General features: G+C 42.9%; 1 protein-coding gene across 3 annotated transcripts in view; it reads right to left on the bottom strand.

The window, feature by feature from the left end:
* The window catches only part of BICRA (BRD4 interacting chromatin remodeling complex associated protein), a 148626-nt gene that overhangs the window by 5502 nt on the left and 121758 nt on the right, over positions 1-21366 (bottom strand). For all 3 annotated transcript variants that reach the window (XM_053721629.1, XM_053721631.1, XM_053721630.1), the window contains 5 exons: positions 20915-21040; positions 20199-20260; positions 19527-19675; positions 12432-12526; positions 11608-11710 (listed from right to left, as the gene is read on the bottom strand). In XM_053721629.1, coding sequence (XP_053577604.1) covers positions 11608-11710; positions 12432-12526; positions 19527-19675; positions 20199-20260; positions 20915-21040 — 535 coding nt within the window. The remainder of the gene's footprint in view (positions 1-11607; positions 11711-12431; positions 12527-19526; positions 19676-20198; positions 20261-20914; positions 21041-21366) is intronic.

Below are 21366 nucleotides of genomic sequence, written 5' to 3'. Positions count from 1 at the left end.
GAGAGCACCACAGCAGAGCTGTCTATATAGCTCTCCCCTTAACTCCACCCCCCAGTCATTCGACCGAAGGCCAAGGAAGAAAAAGGAGAAATTATAAGGTGCAGAGGTGACTGAAGTTTTTAATAAAAAATACCATCTGTCTTGAATAGACAGGGCGGGCCGTGGACTCAGTACATCGCAAAAGAAAGACATTTATCAGGTAAGCATAAATTTTGTTTTCTTTTGCATGATGTACCGAGTCCACGGATTCATTCTTACTTGTGGGATACCAATACCAAAGCTTTAGGACACGGATGAAGGGAGGGACAAGACAAGAACCTAAACGGAAGGCACCACTGCTTGCAAAACCTCTCTCCCAAAAATAGCCTCCGAAGAAGCAAAAGTATCAAATTTGTAAAATTTTGAAAAGGTATGAAGCAAAGACCAAGTCGCAGCCTTACAAAACTGTTCAACAGAAGCATCATTTTTAAAAGCTCATGTGGAAGCTACCGCTCTAGTAGAATGAGCTGTAATCCTTTCCGGAGGCTGCTGTCCAGCAGTCTCATAAGCCAAACGGATTATGCTTTTCAGCCAAAAGGAAAGAGAAGTCGCCGTAGCCTTTTGACCCCTACGCTTTCCAGAATAGACAACAAACAAAGAAGATGTTTGACGAAAATCTTTGGTTGCCTGCAAATAAAATTTCAAAGCACGAGCCACGTCCAAGTTGTGCAACAGACGTTCCTTCTTAGAAGAAGGATTAGGACACAGAGAAGAAACAACAATTTCCTGATTGATATTCCTGTTAGTAACAACCTTAGGTAGGAACCCAGGCTTGGTACGCAAAACCACCTTATCAGCATGGAAAACAAGATAAGGCGAGTCACATTGTAATGCAGCTAGTTCAGAAACTCTTCGAGCTGAAGAGATAGCAACTAGGAACAAAACTTTCCAAGATAAAATCTTAATATCTATGGAATGTATGGGTTCAAACGGAACCCCCTGAAGAACTTTAAGAACTAAATTTAGACTCCATGGTGGAGCAACAGGTTTAAACACAGGCTTAATTCTAGCTAACGCCTGACAAAAAGCCTGAACGTCTGGAACATATGCCAGACGCTTGTGCAACAGAATAGACAGAGCAGATATCTGTCCTTTTAGGGAACTAGCTGACAATCCTTTCTCCAATCCCTCTTGGAGAAAAGACAAAATCCTAGGAATCCTGATTTTACTCCAGGAGTAGCCTTTGGATTCGCACCAAAAAAGATATTTACGCCATATCTTACGATAGATTTTCCTGGTAACAGGCTTTCGAGCCTGAATCGAGGTATCTATGACCGACTCAGAGAAACCCTGCTTTGATAGAATCAAGCGTTCAATCTCCAGTCAGTTGCAGAGAAATAAGATTTGGATGCTTGAATGGACATTGAATCAGAAGGTCCTGCCTCAGTGGCAGAGACCATGGTGGAAGAGATGACATGTCCACCAAACCTGCATACCAAGTCCTGCGTGGCCATGCAGGCGCTATCAAAATCACTGATGCTCTCTCCTGTTTGATTCTGGCAATCAGACATGGAAGGAGAGGGAAAGGTGGAAACACATAAGCCAGGTTGAAGGACCAGGGTACTGCCTGAGGATCCCTTGACCTGGATCCGTAACCAGGAAGTTTGGCGTTCTGACGAGACGCCATCAGATTCCATTCTGGTGTGCCCCATAGCTGAACCAGTTGAGCAAACACCTCCGGATGGAGTTCCCACTCCTCCGGATGAAAAGTCAGACGACTTAGAAAATCTGCCTCCCAGTTCTCTACCCCTGGGATATAGATCGCTGACAGATGGCAAGAGTGAGCCTCTGCCCAATGGATTATTCTTGAAACTTCTATCATCGCTAAGGAACTCTTTGTTCCCCCCTGATGATTGATATAAGCCACAGTCGTGATGTTGTCTGACTGAAATCTGATGAATCTGGCCGAAGCCAGCTGAGGCCATGCCTGAAGAGCATTGAATATCCCTCTTAATTCCAGAATATTTATCGGTAGGAGGGCCTCCTCCCGAGTCCACAAACCATGTGCTTTCAGGGAATTCAAGACTGCACCCCAGCCCAGAAGGCTGGCGTCTGTCGTCACTATAACCCAATCTGGCCTGTGGAAACACATTCCCTGGGACAGATGATCCTGTGACAACCACCAAAGAAGAGAGTCTCTGGTCTCTTGATCCAGATTTATCTGAGGAGATAAATCTGCATAATCCCCATTCTACTGATTGAGCATGCATAGTTGCAGTGGTCTGAGATGCAAGCGAGCAAACGGAACTATGTCCATTGCCGCTACCATTAGACCGATTACCTCCATACACTGAGCCACTGACGGCCGAGGAATAGAATGAAGAGCTCGGCAGGTGGACAAAATCTTTGATTTCCTGACCTCCGTCAGAAATATTTACATGTCCACTGAGTCTATCAGAGATCCTAGAAATTAAACTCTTGTGAGGGGGGAAAAGAGAACTCTTTTTTTAAGTTCACCTTCCACCTGTGAGATCTTACAAAGGCCAACACTAAGTCCGTGTGAGACTTGGCTAGTTGGAAAGTCGACGCTTGAATTAGAATGTCGTCTAGATAAGGCGCCACTGCTATGCCCCGCGGCCTTAGAACCGACAGAAGGGACCGTAGCACCTTTGTGAAGATTCGTGGCGCCGTGGCCAACCCGAATGGAAGAGCCACAAACTGGTAATGCTTGTCCAGAAAGGCAAACCTGAGGAATTGGTGATGATCTTTGTGGATAGGAATGTTTAGATACGCATCCTTTAAGTCCACGGTGGTCATATATTGACCCTCCTGGATCATTGTTAAAATAGTCCGAATGGTCTCCATCTTGAAAGATGGGACTCTTAGAAATTGGTTTAGGATCTTGAGATCTAGAATTGGTCTGAAAGTTCCATCTTTTTTGGGAACCACAGATTGGAGTAGAACCCCTGCCTGTTCTGCTTTCGGAACTGGGCAGATCACTCCCATGGTAAAAAGGTCTTCTACACAGCGTAAGAAAGCCTCTCTTTTTGTCGGGTTTACAGACAATTGAGAAAGATGGAACCTCCCCCTTGGAGGAGAATCCTTGAAATCTAGAAGATATCCCTGGGTAACTATTTCTACTGCCCAGGAAACCTGAACGTCTCTTTCCCAGGCCTGAGCAAAAAGAGAGAGTCTGCCCCCTACTAGATCCGGTCCCGGATCATGGGCTACCCCTTCATGCTGTCTTAGTGGCAGCAGCAGGCTTTTTGGCCTGTTTACCCTTGTTCCAAGCCTGATTAGGTCTCCAGGTTGGCTTGGATTGAGCAAAGTCCCCCTCTTGCTTTGAAGCAGAGGAAGAGGCAGTGGGACCACTCTTGAAGTTTCGAAAGGAACGAAAATTATTTTGTTTGGTCCTTGTCTTATTTGACTTATCCTGAGGGAGGACATGACCCTTCCCCCCAGTGATGTCTGAAATGATCTCTTTCAGTGCAAGCCCGAATAGGGTCTTACCCTTGAAAGGGATGGTCAAAAGCTTAGATTTAGATGACACATCAGCTGACCAGAACTTAAGCCATAACGCTCTATGCGCTAAAATGGCAAAACCTGAATTCTTTGCTGCTAACTTAGCAAGATGAAAAGCGGTGTCTGTAATAAAAGAATTAGCTAGCTTAAGAGCCTTAATTCTGTCCAGAATATCCTCTAGTGGGGTCTCCATCTGAAGAGCCTCTTCTAGAGCCTCAAACCAAAAGGCAGCTGCAGTGGTTACAGGAACAATGCATGCTATAGGTTGAAGAAGAAAACCTGGATGAACAAAAATTTTTTTTAGGAGACCCTCTAATTTTTTATACATAGGATCAATGAAAGCACAACTGTCTTCAATAGGTATAGTTGTACGCTTAGCCAGAGTAGAAATAGCTCCCTCCACCTTAGGGACCGTCAGCCATGAGTCCTTTATGGCGTCAGAAATGGGAAACATTTTCTTAAAAACAGGAGGGGGAGCGAACGGAATACCTGGTCTATCCCACTCCTTAGTAACAATGTCCGAAATCCTCTTAGGGACTGGAAAAACATCAGTGTAAACGGGAACCTCTAAATATTTGTCCATTTTACACAATTTCTCTGGAACTACAATAGGGTCACAATCATCCAGAGTCGCTAAAACCTCCCTGAGCAATAAGCGGAGGTGCTCTAGCTTAAATTAAAATGCAGTCATATCTGAATCTGTCTGAGGGAACATCTTTCCTGAATCAGAAATCTCTCCCTCAGATAGCAAATCCCTCATCCCTACCTCAGAACATTGTGAGGGAATATCGGATACCGCTACTAAAGCATCAGAAGGCTCAGCATTTGATCTTAACCCAGAGCTACTGCGCTTCCCTTGCAACCCTGGCAGCTTAGATACAACCTCTGTGAGGGTAGTATTCATAACTGAAGCCATATCTTGCAAGGTGAAAGAATTAGACGCACTAGAAGTACTTGGCGTCGCTTGTGCGGACGTTACTGGTTGTGACACTTGGGGAGAACTATATGGCAAAACCTGATTTCCTTCTGTCTGAGAATCATCTAATGCCAACTTTTATAAGTCAAAATATGCTGTTTGCAATTTATAGACATATCAGTACAAGTGGGACACATTCTAAGAGGGGGTTCCACAATGGCTTCTAAACAAATTGAACAATGATTTTCCTCAGTGTCAGACATGTTTAACAGGCTAGTAATGAGGCAAGCAAGCTTGAAAAACACTTTAATGAAAAAAACACAATTTGCAAAATTGCTGTGGCCCTACCTGCCCTTAGGCAACGATAATATGAGGTTAAAGCTTCGATTAGGCCCTCAGAAGAAGTTGCATGCTGCTTGACTGTATAACTAAATGCGCAACTGAGGTGCGAAAATAGGCCCCGCTCACCGCACTCGATGTTGCTGGGGCCTACACAAAATCTTCAAACCTTGTCTGAAAGCCATGTGGGTTATAAAAAACCCAAATAAGCCAAATGAACCTTCAAACAAATGTCCCATCAGAATAAAAAAACGTTACTCTCAGAACACACAAACGTTTGCCCAATCTCTCATATACAAACTGAGTGCCCAAAAAATTAGCCCTTAATGCAAGCTAGTAAAGCCTCTTATAACAGTAGTATTACTGCTTACCCTTCCCCTAATGGGGATACTGTGAGCCTTTCTGAGTTAACACAGTCTCTGCAGAAAAAAAACATAATTTATGCTTACCTGATAAATTCCTTTCTCCTGTAGTGTAGTCAGTCCACGGGTCATCATTACTTCTGGGATATTAACTCCTCCCCAACAGGAAGTGCAAGAGGATCACCCAAGCAGAGCTGCTATATAGCTCCTCCCCTCTACGTCACACCCAGTCATTCGACCGAGAACCAAACGAGAAAGGAGAAACTATAGGGTGCAGTGGTGACTGGAGTATAATTTAAAAATATAGACCTGCCATAAAAAACAGGGCGGGCCGTGGACTGACTACACTACAGGAGAAAGGAATTTATCAGGTAAGCATAAATTATGTTTTATCCTGTTAAGTGTAGTCAGTCCACGGGTCATCATTACTTCTGGGATACCAATACCAAAGCTAAAGTGCACGGATGACGGGAGGGACAGGCAGGATCTTTATACGGAAGGGACCACTGCCTGAAGAACCTTTCTCCCAAAAACAGCCTCCGAAGAAGCAAAAGTGTCAAATTTGTAAAATTTGGAAAAAGTATGAAGAGAAGACCAAGTTGCAGCCTTGCAAATCTGTTCAACAGATGCCTCATTCTTAAAGGCCCAAGTGGAAGCCACAGCTCTAGTAGAATGAGCTGTAATTCTTTCAGGAGGCTGCTGCCCAGCAGTCTCATAGGCTAAACGTATTATGCTACGAAGCCAAAAAGAGAGAGAGGTAGCCGAAGCTTTTTGACCTGTCCAGAATAAACGATAAACAGGGAAGAAGTTTGGCGAAAATCTTTAGTTGCCTGTAAATAAAATTTCAGGGCACGAACTACATCCAGATTGTGTAGAAGTCGCTCCTTCTTTGAAGAAGGGTTAGGACACAATGATGGGACAACAATCTCCTGATTGATATTCCTATTAGTGACTACCTTAGGTAAGAACCCAGGTTTAGTACGCAGAACTACCTTGTCTGAATGAAAAATCAGATAAGGAGAATCACAATGTAAGGCGATAACTCAGAGACTCTTCGAGCCGAGGAAATAGCCATTAAAAACAGAACTTTCCAAGATAACAATTTAATATCAATGGAATGAAGGGGTTCAAACGGAACACCCTGTAAAACGTTGAGAACTAAATTTAAGCTCCATGGTGGAGCAACAGTTTTAAACACAGGCTTAATCCTGGCCAAAGCCTGGCAAAAAGCTTGAACGTCTGGAACTTCTGACAGACGTTTGTGTAAAAGAATGGACAGAGCTGAGATCTGTCCCTTTAAGGAACTAGCAGATAAACCCTTTTCTAAACCCTCTTGTAGAAAAGACAATATCCTAGGAATCCTAACCTTACTCCATGAGAAACTCTTGGATTCGCACCAATGTAAGTATTTACGCCATATTTTATGGTAAATCTTTCTGGTAACAGGTTTCCTAGCCTGTATTAAGGTATCAATTACTGACTCCGAAAATCCACGCTTTGATAAAATCAAGCGTTCAATTTCCAAGCAGTCAGCTTCAGAGAAATTAGATTTTGATGTTTGAAAGGACCCTGAATTAGAAGGTCCTGTCTCAGAGGCAGAGACCAAGGTGGACAGGATGACATGCCCACTAGATCTGCATACCAGGTCCTGCGTGGCCATGCAGGCGCTATTAGAATCACCGATGCTCTCTCCTGTTTGATCCTGGCAATCAATCGAGGAAGCATCGGGAAGGGTGGAAACACATAGGCCATCCCGAAGGTCCAAGGTGCTGTCAAAGCATCTACCAGGACCGCTCCCGGGTCCCTGGACCCGTAACAAGGAAGCTTGGCGTTCTGGCGAGACGCCATGAGATCTATCTCTGGTTTGCCCCAAAGTCGAAGTATTTGGGCAAAGACCTCCGGATGAAGTTCCCACTCCCCCGGATGAAAAGTCTGACGACTTAGGAAATCCGCCTCCCAGTTCTCCACTCCAGGAATGTGGATCGCTGACAGGTGGCAAGAGTGAGACTCTGCCCAGCGAATTATCTTTGATACTTCCATCATCGCTAGGGAGCTTCTTGTCCCTCCTTGATGGGTGATGTAAGCTACAGTCGTGATGTTGTCCGACTGAAACCTGATGAACCCCCGAGTTGTTAACTGAGGCCAAGCCAGAAGGGCATTGAGAACTGCTCTCAATTCCAGAATGTTTATTGGAAGGAGACTCTCCTCCTGAGTCCATGATCCCTGAGCCTTCAGGGAATTCCAGACAGCGCCCCAACCTAGTAGGCTGGCGTCTGTTGTTACAATTGTCCAATCTGGTCTGCTGAATGGCATCCCCCTGGACAGATGTGGCCGAGAAAGCCACCATAGAAGAGAATTTCTGGTCTCTTGATCCAGATTCAGAGTAGGGGACAAATCTGAGTAATCCCCATTCCACTGACTTAGCATGCACAATTGCAGCGGTCTGAGATGTAGGCGTGCAAAGGGTACTATGTCCATTGCCGCTACCATTAAGCCGATTACCTCCATGCATTGAGCCACTGACGGGTGTTGAATGGAATGAAGGACACGGCAAGCATTTTGAAGCTTTGTTAACCTGTCTTCTGTCAGGTAAATCTTCATTTCTACAGAATCTATAAGAGTCCCCAAGAAGGGAACTCTTGTGAGTGGAAAGAGAGAACTTTTCTCTTCGTTCACCTTCCACCCATGCGACCTTAGAAATGCCAGTACTAACTCTGTATGAGACTTGGCAGTTTGAAAGCTTGACGCTTGTATCAGAATGTCGTCTAGGTACGGAGCCACCGAAATTCCTCGCGGTCTTAGTACCGCCAGAAGAGCGCCCAGAACCTTTGTGAAGATTCTTGGAGCCGTAGCCAATCCGAATGGAAGAGCTACAAACTGGTACTGCCTGTCTAGGAAGGCAAACCTTAGATACCGGTAATGATCTTTGTGAATCGGTATGTGAAGGTAAGCGTCCTTTAAATCCACTGTGGTCATGTACTGACCCTTTTGGATCATGGGTAAGATTGTCCGAATAGTTTCCATTTTGAACGATGGAACTCTTAGGAATTTGTTTAGGATCTTTAAATCCAAGATTGGTCTGAAGGTTCCTTCTTTCTTGGGAACCACAAACAGATTTGAGTAAAACCCCTGTGGGTGCTCCGACCGCGGAACCGGGTGGATCACTCCCATTAGTAAAAGATCTTGTACACAGCGTAGAAACGCCTCTTTCTTTATTTGGTTTGTTGACAACCTTGAAAGATGAAATCTCCCTTTTGGTGGAGAGATTTTGAAGTCCAGAAGATATCCCTGAGATATGATCTCTAACGCCCAGGGATCCTGGACATCTCTTGCCCAAGCCTGGGCGAAGAGAGAAAGTCTGCCCCCCACTAGATCCGTTCCCGGATCGGGGGCCCTCAATTCATGCTGTCTTAGGGGCAGCAGCAGGTTTTCTGGCCTGCTTGCCCTTGTTCCAGGACTGGTTAGGTTTCCAGCCTTGTCTGTAGCGAGCAACAGCTCCTTCCTGTTTTGGTGCAGAGGAAGTTGATGCTGCTCCTGCCTTGAAGTTACGAAAGGCACGAAAATTAGACTGTTTAGCCCTAGGTTTGGCTCTGTCTTGAGGCAGGGCATGGCCTTTACCTCCTGTAATGTCAGCGATAATTTCTTTCAAACCGGGCCCGAATAAGGTCTGCCCTTTGAAAGGTATGTTAAGTAATTTTGATTTAGAAGTAACATCCGCTGACCAGGATTTTAGCCACAGTGCTCTACGTGCCTGAATGGCGAATCCGGAATTCTTAGCCGTAAGTTTAGTTAAATGTACTACGGCATCTGAAATAAATGAATTAGCTAGCTTAAGGGTTTTAAGCTTATTTGAAATCTCATCTATAGTTATTGAGTCAAGAGTCTCTTCCAGAGACTCGGACCAAAATGCGGCCGCAGCCGTGACAGACGCAATACATGCAAGGGGTTGCAATATAAAACCTTGTTGAACAAACATTTTCTTAAGGTAACCCTCTAATTTTTTATCCATTGGATCTGAAAAGGCACAGCTATCCTCCACCGGGATAGTGGTACGCTTAGCCAGAGTAGAAACCGCTCCCTCCACCTTAGGGACCATCTGCCATAAGTCCCGTGTGGTGGCGTCTATTGGAAACATTTTTCTAAATACAGGAGGGGGGGAAAAGGGTACACCAGGCCTATCCCACTCCTTAGTAATTATCTCTGTAAGTCTCTTAGGTATAGGAAATACGTCAGTACTCGCTGGTACTGCATAGTATCTATCCAGCCTACATAATTTCTCTGGGATTGCAACGGTGTTACAATCATTCAGAGCCGCTAATACCTCCCCTAGCAGTACACGGAGGTTTTCTAGTTTAAACTTAAAATTTGAAATGTCTGAATCCACTCTATTTGGATCAGATCCGTCACCTGCAGATTGAAGCTCTCCGTCCTCATGTTCTGCAAATTGTGACGCAGTATCTGACATGGCCCTATTATTATCAGGGCACTCTGTTCTCACCCCAGAGTGATCTTGCTTACCTCTAAGTTCTGGTAATTTAGACAAAACTTCAGTCATAACATTAGCCATGTCCTGTAGTGTGATTTGTAATGGCCGCCCTGAAGTACTCAGCGTTACAATATCACGCACCTCCCGAGCGGGAGATGCAGGTACTGACACGTGAGGCAAGTTAGTCGGCATAACTTCCCCCTCGTTGTTTGGTGAATGATGTTCAATTTGTACAGATTGACTTTTATTTAAAGTAGCATCAATGCAATTAGTACATAAATTTCTATTGGGCTCCACCTTGGCTTTTGCACATATAGCACAGAGATATTCCTCTGAGTCAGACATGTTTAACAAACTAGCAATTAAAATAGCAAGCTTGGAAATACTTTTCAACTCAATTTACAAGTAATATGAAAAACGCACTGTGCCTTTAAGAAGCACAGAAAAAAAACTATGAACCGGAGAAATTATAAAAACCAAATTTTTCCCGGTAAAGGCATAAATTTAGCAAAGGATTGCCCCCATTAGCAATGGATAACTAACCCTTAATAGCAGAAAAAAATGTACAAAATATAAACGTTTTTTTATCACAGTCAAAGCACAATCTCACAGGTCTGCTGTGAGTGATTACCTCCCTCAAAATAATTTTTGAAGACCCTTGAGCTCTGTAGAGACGATCCGGATCATGCAGGGAGAAAAACAGACTTGTGACTGAATTTCTGATGCGTAGCAAAAGCGCCAAAATAGGCCCCTCCCCCTCACACACAGCAGTGAGGGAAGTTCAGTAAACTGTCTTAAATTAAAATAAACGACAGCCAAGTGGAAAAACAGTGCCCAAAACAATTTTTCACACAGTACCTCAGATAATTAAACGATTTAACATGCCAGCAAAACGTTTAAAATCAAATAATATGAAATGTCATTAAACAGCCTGCTGCTAGTCGTTCCCACTGCAAGTTAGGCTAAAAGATATATGCATATAGTATTATCCCAGTGAAGTGCCATTCCCCAGAATACTGAAGTGTAAACATATATACATAACAGCCTGATACCAGTTGCTACTACTGCATTTAAGGCTGAACTTACATTATATCGGTATTGGCAGTATTTTCTTAGTCAATTCCATTCCTCAGAAAATAATATACTGCAACATACCTCTTTGCAGGTGAACCTGCCCGCTGTCCCCTGATCTGAAGTTTACCTCACTCCTCAGAATGGCCGAGAACAGCAAAATGAATCTTAGCTACGCCGGCTAAAATCATCCAAAAACTCAGGTAGATTCTTCTTCAAATTCTACCTGAGAAGGAACAACACACTCCGGTGCTGTTTTAAAATAACAAACTTTTGATTGAAGATATAAAAACTAAGTATAATCACCACAGTCCTCTCACACATCCTATCTATTAGTTGGGTGCAAGAGAATGACTGGGTGTGACGTAGAGGGGAGGAGCTATATAGCAGCTCTGCTTGGGTGATCCTCTTGCACTTCCTGTTGGGGAGGAGTTAATATCCCAGAAGTAATGATGACCCGTGGACTGACTACACTTAACAGGAGAAATGACTGAACATACCTCATTGCTGTATAGCAAGAAACCGTTCCTCACACTGAAGTTTTCCTGTACTCCTCAGCTTCTGTGGGAACAGCAGTGGACCTTAGTTACAAATGCTAAGATCATAATCCTCCAGGCAAAAATCTTCATCTATGTCCTGTCTGAGAGTAAATAGTACAACACCGGTACCATTTAAAAATAAACTCTTGATTGTAGATAAAATAAAACTAACAGTCTAACACCTCTTTCACTTTACCCTTCCTGCTTAGAGCCGGCAAAGAGAATGACTGGGGGGTGGAGTTAAGGGGGGAGCTATATAGACAGCTCTGCTGTGGTGCTCTCTTTGCCACTTCCTGTTAGGAAGGATAATATCCCACAAGTAAGGATTTATCTGTGGACTCGGTACATCATGCAAAAGAAATAAAGGTTTAAGCAGTTTTAACATTTTAATACCTGGTCTCTCTTTTGCTAGCTGCCGATCTAATGATAGCGCCACCTTCTCTTCTTGAATGAACATACGATCAATCATAACCATTTCCGCCGATGGGCTGACCCTCTGTCAAGAAAATAGAAGGTTCAATTCCAACAAATAAAGTGAAAGGAACATGTTAATAGGCTCAGATCTTGCTATGGCCAAAGTGTACTAATGACACACAATACATTTTATGCACCTTCCTCTAATCATAGGTGCTGCCATTAGGGAATCTAGATTTCAACATAGCGGCACCCATGACTGAAGGGAGGCGGGGGAATGCCCTCAATACTGTGCTTCTAATGTATTAAAGTGCCATAAAACATGTTGAGATCTGTGCATATCCTAAAAGTGCTAAGTAAAAATACTGGCAAGTATTTTAAAATAATTTTAAAAAATTGTTACAAAGCCATGCTGTCTGGAGCAGTCTACTCCACCCCCCACCCCCCTGATCAGTGTTTAGACATGGGCATTGTATTTCAACTAACTTCCCAGCTTCTAGACGTGTTCCAGCAGATAATCCCTAAGCACTTTTGCATTCTACCAAAACAACAATAGATATAGATACAGCCATAGAAGGAAATGTGTGGGGGGAGTTAGAGCTGTACAATTGAGAAACTAAAAAGAAAGGGTTAATGGCGAGGCACTGCAGTATAAATCTGCAGGTAAATAAATTAAAGTACATATTATATTTTGTCTCTATCCCAACTTTTTTTTATGTCCCTTTAAGTATTTGGTGTCCATTTTAGAGTCCTTGCTAGGATATTGATAATGGCATTATTTGTGGGTCCATTCCTCCACGTACCTTTGACTCTTCCAGAAGTAACAAGCGGTATTTGTTCAGCATGGCCTGAGTGCGCTTCAGAAGCTGAGTGGAGACCACTTCAAATTCTTCATCCACTGTAAGAGAATAAGGGATAAATAGCAGTATATAATGAATTTAATTGAAAATTTTGCAGTTGACCTTATGTGTATAATGTTTATTAGCTGCAGCTAAGAATCTATATAACACAAATGTGACAGAAGAGGCAGTAAAGACAACGATAACAAGGGCCCAGAACTTAAAAAAAAATATTAAAAATTAATTTTTGAAAAAGGAAATGATTGAAAATTAACAGAAAGCCTGCTTTATAAAAACTATAATATATTGATATATTCCCAACATGTAATGTACAATGCATTTAAAACAGAATATACAGACATACAATTCTACACAGACCAAAATCAACACCTTAAAGGGATACTAACCCCTCATTTTTTCTTTCATGATTCAGATAGAGCATGCAATTTTAAGCAACTTTCTAATTTACTCCTATTATCAATTTTTCTTTGTTCGCATGTTATCTTGATTTGAAAAAGCAGTAATAAAAGGTTAGGAGCCGGCCCATTTTTTAGTTCAGCACCTTGGTAGAGCTGCTGATTGGTTTGCTACATTTAGCCACAAATCAGCAAGTGCTAACCATGTGCTGAACAAAAAATGGTCTGGCTCTAAAGCTTACAGTATTGCTTTTTCAAATCAAGATAGCAAGAGAAGAAAGAAAAATTTATAATAGGAGTAAATTAGAAAGGTGCTTAAAATCTCATGCTCTCTCTGAATCATGAAATAAAAAAAACATAATTTATGCTTACCTGATAAATTTATTTCTCTTGTAGTGTATTCAGTCCACGGGTCATCCATTACTTATGGGATTATATCTCCTTCCCAACAGGAAGTTGCAAGAGGATCACCCAAGCAGAGCTGCTATATAGCTCCTCCCCTCACATGTCATATCCAGTCATTCGACCGAAACAAGACAAGAAAGGAGAAACCATAGGGTGCAGTGGTGACTGTAGTTTGAATTAAAAATTTAGATCTGCCTTAAAAGACAGGGCGGGCCGTGGACTGAATACACTACAAGAGAAATAAATTTATCAGGTAAGCATAAATTATGTTTTCTCTTGTTAAGTGTATTCAGTCCACGGGTCATCCATTACTTATGGGATACCAATACCAAAGCTAAAGTACACGGATGATGGGAGGGACAAGGCAGGAACTTAAACGGAAGGAACCACTGCCTGTAGAACCTTTCTCCCAAAAACAGCCTCCGAAGAAGCAAAAGTGTCAAATTTGTAAAATTTTGAAAAAGTGTGAAGAGAAGACCAAGTTGCAGCCTTGCAAATCTGTTCAACAGAGGCCTCATTCTTAAAGGCCCAGGTGGAAGCCACAGCTCTAGTGGAATGAGCCGTAACTTTTTCAGGAGGCTGCTGTCCAGCAGTCTCATAGGCTAAGCGTATTATGCTACGAAGCCAAAAGGAGAGAGAGGTAGCCGAAGCTTTTTGACCTCTCCTCTGTCCAGAGTAAACGACAAACAGGGAAGAAGTTTGACGAAAATCTTTAGTTGCCTGCAAATAGAACTTCAGGGCACGGACTACGTCCAGATTATGCAAGAGTCGTTCCTTCTTTGAAGAAGGGTTAGGACACAGTGATGGAACAACAATCTCTTGATTGATATTCCTGTTAGAAACTACCTTAGGTAAGAACCCAGGTTTAGTACGCAGAACTACCTTGTCTGAATGGAAAATCAGATAAGGAGAATCACAATGTAAGGCAGATAACTCAGAGACTCTTCGAGCCGAGGAAATAGCCATCAAAAACAGAACTTTCCAAGATAACAGCTTAATATCAATGGAATGAAGGGGTTCAAACGGGACACCTTGAAGAACTTTAAGAACTAAGTTTAAACTCCACGGTGGAGCAACAGTCTTAAACACAGGCCTAATCCTAGCCAAAGCCTGACAAAAGACCTGAACGTCTGGAACTTCTGCCAGACGTTTGTGTAGAAGAATAGACAGAGCAGAAATCTGTCCCTTTAAAGAACTAGCAGATAAGCCCTTTTCTAAACCATCTTGTAGAAAAGACAATATCCTAGGAATCCTAACCTTACTCCATGAGTAACTCTTGGATTCGCACCAGTATAAATATTTACGCCATATCTTATGGTAAATTTTTCTGGTAACAGGTTTCCAAGCCTGTATTAAGGTATCAATAACCGACTCCGAGAAGCCACGCTTTGATAGAATCAAGCGTTCAATCTCCATGCAGTCAGTCTCAGAGAAATTAGATTTGGATGATTGAAAGGACCCTGAATTAGAAGGTCCTGCCTCAGAGGCAGAGACCATGGTGGACAGGACGACATGTCCACTAGGTCTGCATACCAGGTCCTGCATGGCCACGCAGGCGCTATCAGAATCACCGATGCTCTTTCCTGTTTGATCCTGGCAATCAGTCGAGGAAGCATCGGGAATGGTGGAAACACATAAGCCATGTTGAAGACCCAAGGGGCTGCCAGAGCATCTATCATCACAGCTCCCGGGTCCCTGGACCTGGATCCGTAACAAGGAAGCTTGGCGTTCTAGCGAGACGCCATGAGATCCAGATCTGGTTTGCCCCAACGATGAATCAGTTGAGTGAAGACCTCCGGGTGAAGTTCCCACTCCCCCGGATGAAAAGTCTGGCGACTTAGAAAATCCGCCTCCCAGTTCTCCACGCCTGGGATGTAGATCGCTGACAGATGGCAAGAGTGAGACTCTGCCCAGCGAATTATCTTTGAGACTTCCAACATTGCTAGGGAACTCCTGGTTCCCCCTTGATGATTGATGTAAGCCACAGTCGTGATGTTGTCCGACTGAAATCTGATGAACCTCAGAGTTGCTAACTGAGGCCAAGCCAGAAGAGCATTGAGTATTGCTCTCAACTCCAGAATATTTATTGGGAGGAGTTTCTCCTCCTGAGTCCATAATCCCTGAGCCTTCAGGGAGTTCCAGACTGCGCCCCAACCTAGAAGGCTGGCATCTGTTGTTACAATCGTCCAATCTGGCCTGCGAAAGTTCATACCCTTGGACAGATGGACCCGAGAAAGCCACCAGAGAAGAGAACCTCTGGTCTCTTGGTCCAGATTTAGCAGAGGGGACAAATCTGAATAATCCCCATTCCACTGACTTAGCATGCATAATTGCAGCGGTCTGAGATGCAGGCGCGCAAATGGCACTATGTCCATTGCCGCTACCATTAAGCCGATTACTTCCATGCACTGAGCCACTGACGGGCGTGGAACGGAATGAAGGGCACGGCAAGCATTTAGAAGCTTTGATAACCTGGACTCCGTCAGGTAAATTTTCATCTCTACAGAATCTATCAGAGTCCCTAGAAAGGAGACCCTTGTGAGTGGTGATAGAGAACTCTTCTCCACGTTCACTTTCCACCCATGCGACCTCAGAAATGCCAGAACTATCTCTGTATGAGACTTGGCCATTTGAAAGCTTGACGCCTGTATCAGGATGTCGTCTAGATACGGAGCCACCGCTATGCCTCGCGGTCTTAGAACCGCCAGAAGTGAGCCCAGAACCTTTGTAAAGATTCTCGGGGCCGTAGCCAACCCGAAGGGAAGAGCTACAAACTGGTAATGCCTGTCTAGAAAGGCAAATCTTAGGTACCGATAATGATCTTTGTGAATCGGTATATGAAGGTAGGCATCCTTTAAGTCTACCGTGGTCATGTATTGACCCTCTTGGATCATGGGTAGGATGGTTCGAATAGTTTCCATTTTGAATGATGGAACTCTTAGGAATTTGTTTAAGATTTTTTGGTCCAAGATTAGTCTGAAGGTTCCCTCTTTCTTGGGAACCACAAACAGATTCGAGTAAAACCCTTGCCCTTGTTCCATCCGCGGAACTGGGTGGATCACCCCCAATACTAAGAGGTCTTGCACACAGCGTAGAAATGCCTCTTTCTTTATTTGGTTTGCTGATAACCTTGAAAGATGAAATCTCCCTTGTGGAGGAGATGCTTTGAAGTCCAGAAGATATCCCTGAGATATGATCTCCAACGCCCAGGGATCCTGGACATCTCTTGCCCAAGCCTGGCGAAGAGAGATAGTCTGCCCCCCACTAGATCCGTTTCCGGATAGGGGGCCCTCTCGTCATGCTGTCTTAGGGGCAGAAGAAGGCTTTCTGGCCTGCTTGCCCTTGTTCCAGGACTGGTTAGTTTTCCAGCCCTGTCTGTAACGAGCAACAGGTCCTTCCTGTTTTGGAGCGGAGGAAGTTGATGCTGCTCCTGCCTTGAAATTACGAAAGGCACGAAAATTAGACTGTTTGGCCTTTGACTTGGCCCTGTCCTGAGGAAGAGTATGACCCTTACCCCCAGTAATGTCAGCAATAATTTCTTTCAAGCCGTGCCCAAATAAGGTCTGCCCTTTGAAAGGAATATTAAGCAATTTAGATTTAGAAGTCACGTCAGCTGACCAGGATTTAAGCCATAGCGCTCTGCGCGCCTGGATGGCGAATCCGGAGTTCTTAGCCGTTAGTTTGGTTAAATGTACAACGGCATCAGAAACAAATGCATTAGCTAGCTTAAGTGCTTTAAGCTTGGCCATAATCTCATCCAATGGAGCTGTGCGAATGGCCTCTTCCAGAGACTCAAACCAGAATGCCGCAGCCGCAGTGACAGGCGCAATGCATGCAAGGGGCTGTAAGATAAAACCTTGTTGAACAAACATTTTCTTAAGGTAACCTTCTAATTTTTTATCCATTGGATCCGAAAAAGCACAACTATCCTCAACCGGGATAGTGGTACGCTTTGCTAAAGTAGAAACTGCTCCCTCCACCTTAGGGACATGCCATAAGTCTCGTGTGGTGGCATGTCCCTAAGGTGGAGGGAACATTTTTCTAAACATCGGAGGTGGGGAAAAGGGCACACCGGGTCTATCCCACTCCTTGCTAATAATTTCTGTAAGCCTTTTAGGTATAGGAAAAATGTCAGTACACACCGGTACCGCAAAGTATCTATCCAACCTACATACTTTCTCTGGAATTGCAACCGTGTTACAATCATTCAGAGCCGCTAATACCTCCCCTAGCAATACACAGAGGTTCTCAAGCTTAAATTTAAAATTAGAAATCTCTGAATCCGGTCTCCCTGGATCAGATCCGTCACCCACAGAATGAAGCTCTCCGTCCTCATGTTCTGCAAATTGTGACGCAGTATCAGACATGGCTCTCACATCATCAGCGCGCTCTGTCCTTAACCCAGAGCTATCGCGCTTGCCTCTTAATTCAGGCAATTTAGATAATACCTCTGTCATAACAGTAGCCATGTCTTGCAAAGTGATTTGTATGGGCCTCTCTGATGCACTTGGCGCCAAAATATCACGCGCCCCCTGAGCGGGAGGCAAAGGTACTGACACGTGAGGAGAGTTAGTCGGCATAACTTCTTCCTCGTTGTCTGGTGATAATTTTTTTACAGATATAGATTGACTTTTATTCAAAGTGACATCAATACATCTAGTACACATATTTCTGTGGGGCTCCACATTGGCCTTCAAACATAGTGAACAAACAGATTCATCTGTGTCAGACATGTTTAAACAGACTCGCAATGAGACTAGCAAGCTTGGAAAAACCTTTCAAGTAAATTTACAAGCAATATAAAAAACGCTACTGCGCCTTTAAGAAGCACAAAAAAACGTCACAGTTGAAATAACAATGAACCAAATCAGTTATAGAAACCAAATTTTCACAGTAAATGTATTAAGTTAGAAAAGTATTGCACCCACTAGCAATGGATGATTAACCCCTTAACACCCAAAAACGGATAATCAATTTAACAATTAACGTTTTTTATCACAGTCAAACACACTGTCACAGGTCTGCTGTGACTGATTACCTCCCTCAAAATGACTTTTGAAGACCCCTGAGCTCTCTAGAGACGTCCTGGATCAAGGAGGAAGAAGCAGGAAGACTGAAACTGAATTTTTACTGCGCAAAAAAGCTCTAAAATAGGCTCCTCCCACTCCTATTACAACAGTGGGAAACCTCAGTTAATCGTTTCTATATAGAATTAAACAGCCATGTGGAAAATTTCATGCCCCAAAAGATTTATCACCAAAGTACCTCACAAAAAACGAATAACATGCCAGTAAACGTTTTAAACATACACTTTAAAAGTTAGATAGTGTTATTAAGCCTGCTACCAGTCGCTTCTACTGCAGTTAAGGGTTATACAATACTTCGGTATTAACAGTATTTTCTTAGTCAATTCCATTCCTTAGAAAATTACTTATTGTACATACATTCATCAGCCTGATACCAGTCGCTGCTGCATTTAAGGCTGTACTTACATTACATCGGTATCAGCAGTATTTTCTTAGTCAATTCCATTCCTTAGAAAAATAATTTACTGCACATACCTCGTTTGCAGGATTCCCCGCATGCTATTCCCTTTCTGAAAGTTACCCCACTCCTCAGAATGTGCGAGAACAGCCAGTGGATCTTAGTTACTTCTGCTAAGATCATAGAAAACGCAGGCAGATTCTTCTTCTAAATACTGCCTGAGAACAAACAGCACACTCCGGTGCCATTTAAAATAAACTTTTGATTGAAGAAATAAACTAAGTATAAAAACACCACAGACCTCTCACAACGACCTATCTAGTTGAGTTGCAAGAGAATGACTGGATATGACATGTGAGGGGAGGAGCTATATAGCAGCTCTGCTTGGGTGATCCTCTTGCAACTTCCTGTTGGGAAGGAGATATAATCCCATAGGTAATGGATGACCCGTGGACTGAATACACTTAAGAGAAATTCGGTTTAGTATCCCTTTAATTTTCAAAACATCCAATAAAATAAGACACATAAATCTGGCTCACTCCTGTCACACAAGTATAATTCATCATTGTCAAAATTGATTATTATCCCTCTTGCATGGTCACGTCCTTACCGTGTAACTATGCACTTTCCTTTTCTTGTCAATAAAAAAAGTAATTTAAAGAAAAGAGAGAAAAAAGGAAAGAAAAAAAAAAAAAAAAAAAGAAAAGAAAATAAGACACAGATTCTTAGCCACCCTCAGAGAGGACATTCTCACCCTTGTTGAGGTCCTGGGTATTTGGCAGCAAACCCTGGTAGACATGGTATGGAATCAGCCTCTGCAGAGCATCTTCAAATGAGTGGAATGAGGATTTGTAATCTGGGTGCAAGACAGATCCCTGGTTTTTGTGTAACTGTTCCAGAAAACTGAGAAAAGGAGAATAATCTATGAGATCAGTATCTTCCACCTTATGCACCAGTGCTCTACAACTTTCAATTATCATGAAGAGTCAACACCACCAATGGTCTTAACACTCAATCAAACCAGAGGGATAAGTCTCATGTAGACCAATAGTGGTTTCAACGATTGCAAATCATATAGGGTTTTTATCTCTAACAATTACCGCTATAACAAATTATGTGAAGTTGTAATGACTATTGCGCTACACCAATATTAAATTAATCAACATGGGAAGGTCAACTAGTTAACATCTTATGTAGAGATGGAACCATACATGTAAATATGCACCTTTATATTCCAAACTGCCACCAAGTGGTGTGTCCCATCAGGGCATCTGCAACTCAATCAGCCAACATGAAAACAACAATGCAATAGCACACTCCTACCCACGAGTTACAGATTTACTTATTTTGGAAACCAAACGCGCCAAAACCCAACTTTCATACTCCTTTCTAGAATAGATCTCCCAAGCAAACCATTAACACTTACCCTGCCTCCTTGCTGGGCTGTAGTGTTGGAAGATTCTTCAAGGGACCAAATTTACTTTCAAACTACAGGAAGAGAGAAAATAAATGAATACAAATGTATGCAAGACAGACTGCACATACATTTTAAGAACACAGGAAAAGTTCAGATTTACATTCATAACAGAAGTATGATTAGAAGAGAATACCAATATTAAAGGGATACTAAACCCAATTTTTTTTTCTTTCATGATTTTCTAAATTACTCCTATTCTTCGTTCTATTTAAAATTGCAGGAATGAAAGCTTTGGAGCTGGCCAATTTTTGGTTCAGCACCCTGGATAGCGCTTGTTGATTGGAGACTACATTTAGCCCACCAATCAGCAAGCACTACCCAGGTGCTGAATCTAAAATGGGCCGGCTCCAAAGCTTTCATTCTTGTTTTTTCAAATAAAGATACCAAAAGAAGAAAGTAAAATTGATACTAGGAGTAAATTAGAAAGTTGCCTAAAATTGCCTGCTCTATCTGAATAATAAAAGAAAAAAATGGGTTTAGTGTCCCTTTAAAAAAGGAAATTGAAGACACCTTATAGCTATTCATCAACGTCACGTCCCTGGCTCCAAAACTGGTTAAATAGTCCAAACTTTTACTAAACCTTTCTACGTGTACAGCAGTTCTTACAACTCCTGTAACTAAAGATCACATGCATCTTTTAGCTGTGACTAGCAGATGGCATGTACCTGAGGCTGTGCCTGGACTTGTGCAGTTGGCACCATCTGAGAAATGCCCTTGCCAACCACCTGGATCTGTAGCGCACCTTTGCCCAGACTGATTCCAGGCACAGAACTGATCACTCCGGTTTTACCCTGAATAAAAATAAATAAATAGGTGAAAACATAACCAGTGCATACTTTCACTAGAAAGTTATTAGGGTTTGCTGGGCTTGTTGAGTTTCATTCCTAAAAGAGTGGTAGTGAAAATTTGATAGGCTTAGGAAAGCTCTGTACATGTGAAGAAGAGACCTGTGAGGTTAGGAAAGCTCTGTACATGTGAAGAAGAGACCTGTGAGGTTTAGGAAAGCTCTGCACATGTGAAGAAGAGACCTGTGAGGTTTAGGAAAGCTCTGCACATGTGAAGAAGAGACCTGTGAGGTTTGGGAAAACTCTGCACATGTGAAGAAGAGACCTGTGAG

The sequence above is a fragment of the Bombina bombina genome, chromosome 7 (assembly GCF_027579735.1).
Source record: "Bombina bombina isolate aBomBom1 chromosome 7, aBomBom1.pri, whole genome shotgun sequence".
NCBI classification, from domain to species: domain Eukaryota; kingdom Metazoa; phylum Chordata; class Amphibia; order Anura; family Bombinatoridae; genus Bombina; species Bombina bombina.
The sequence above is the reverse complement of the archived record's forward strand: the minus strand, read 5'-3'. Positions and strand labels throughout refer to the sequence as shown.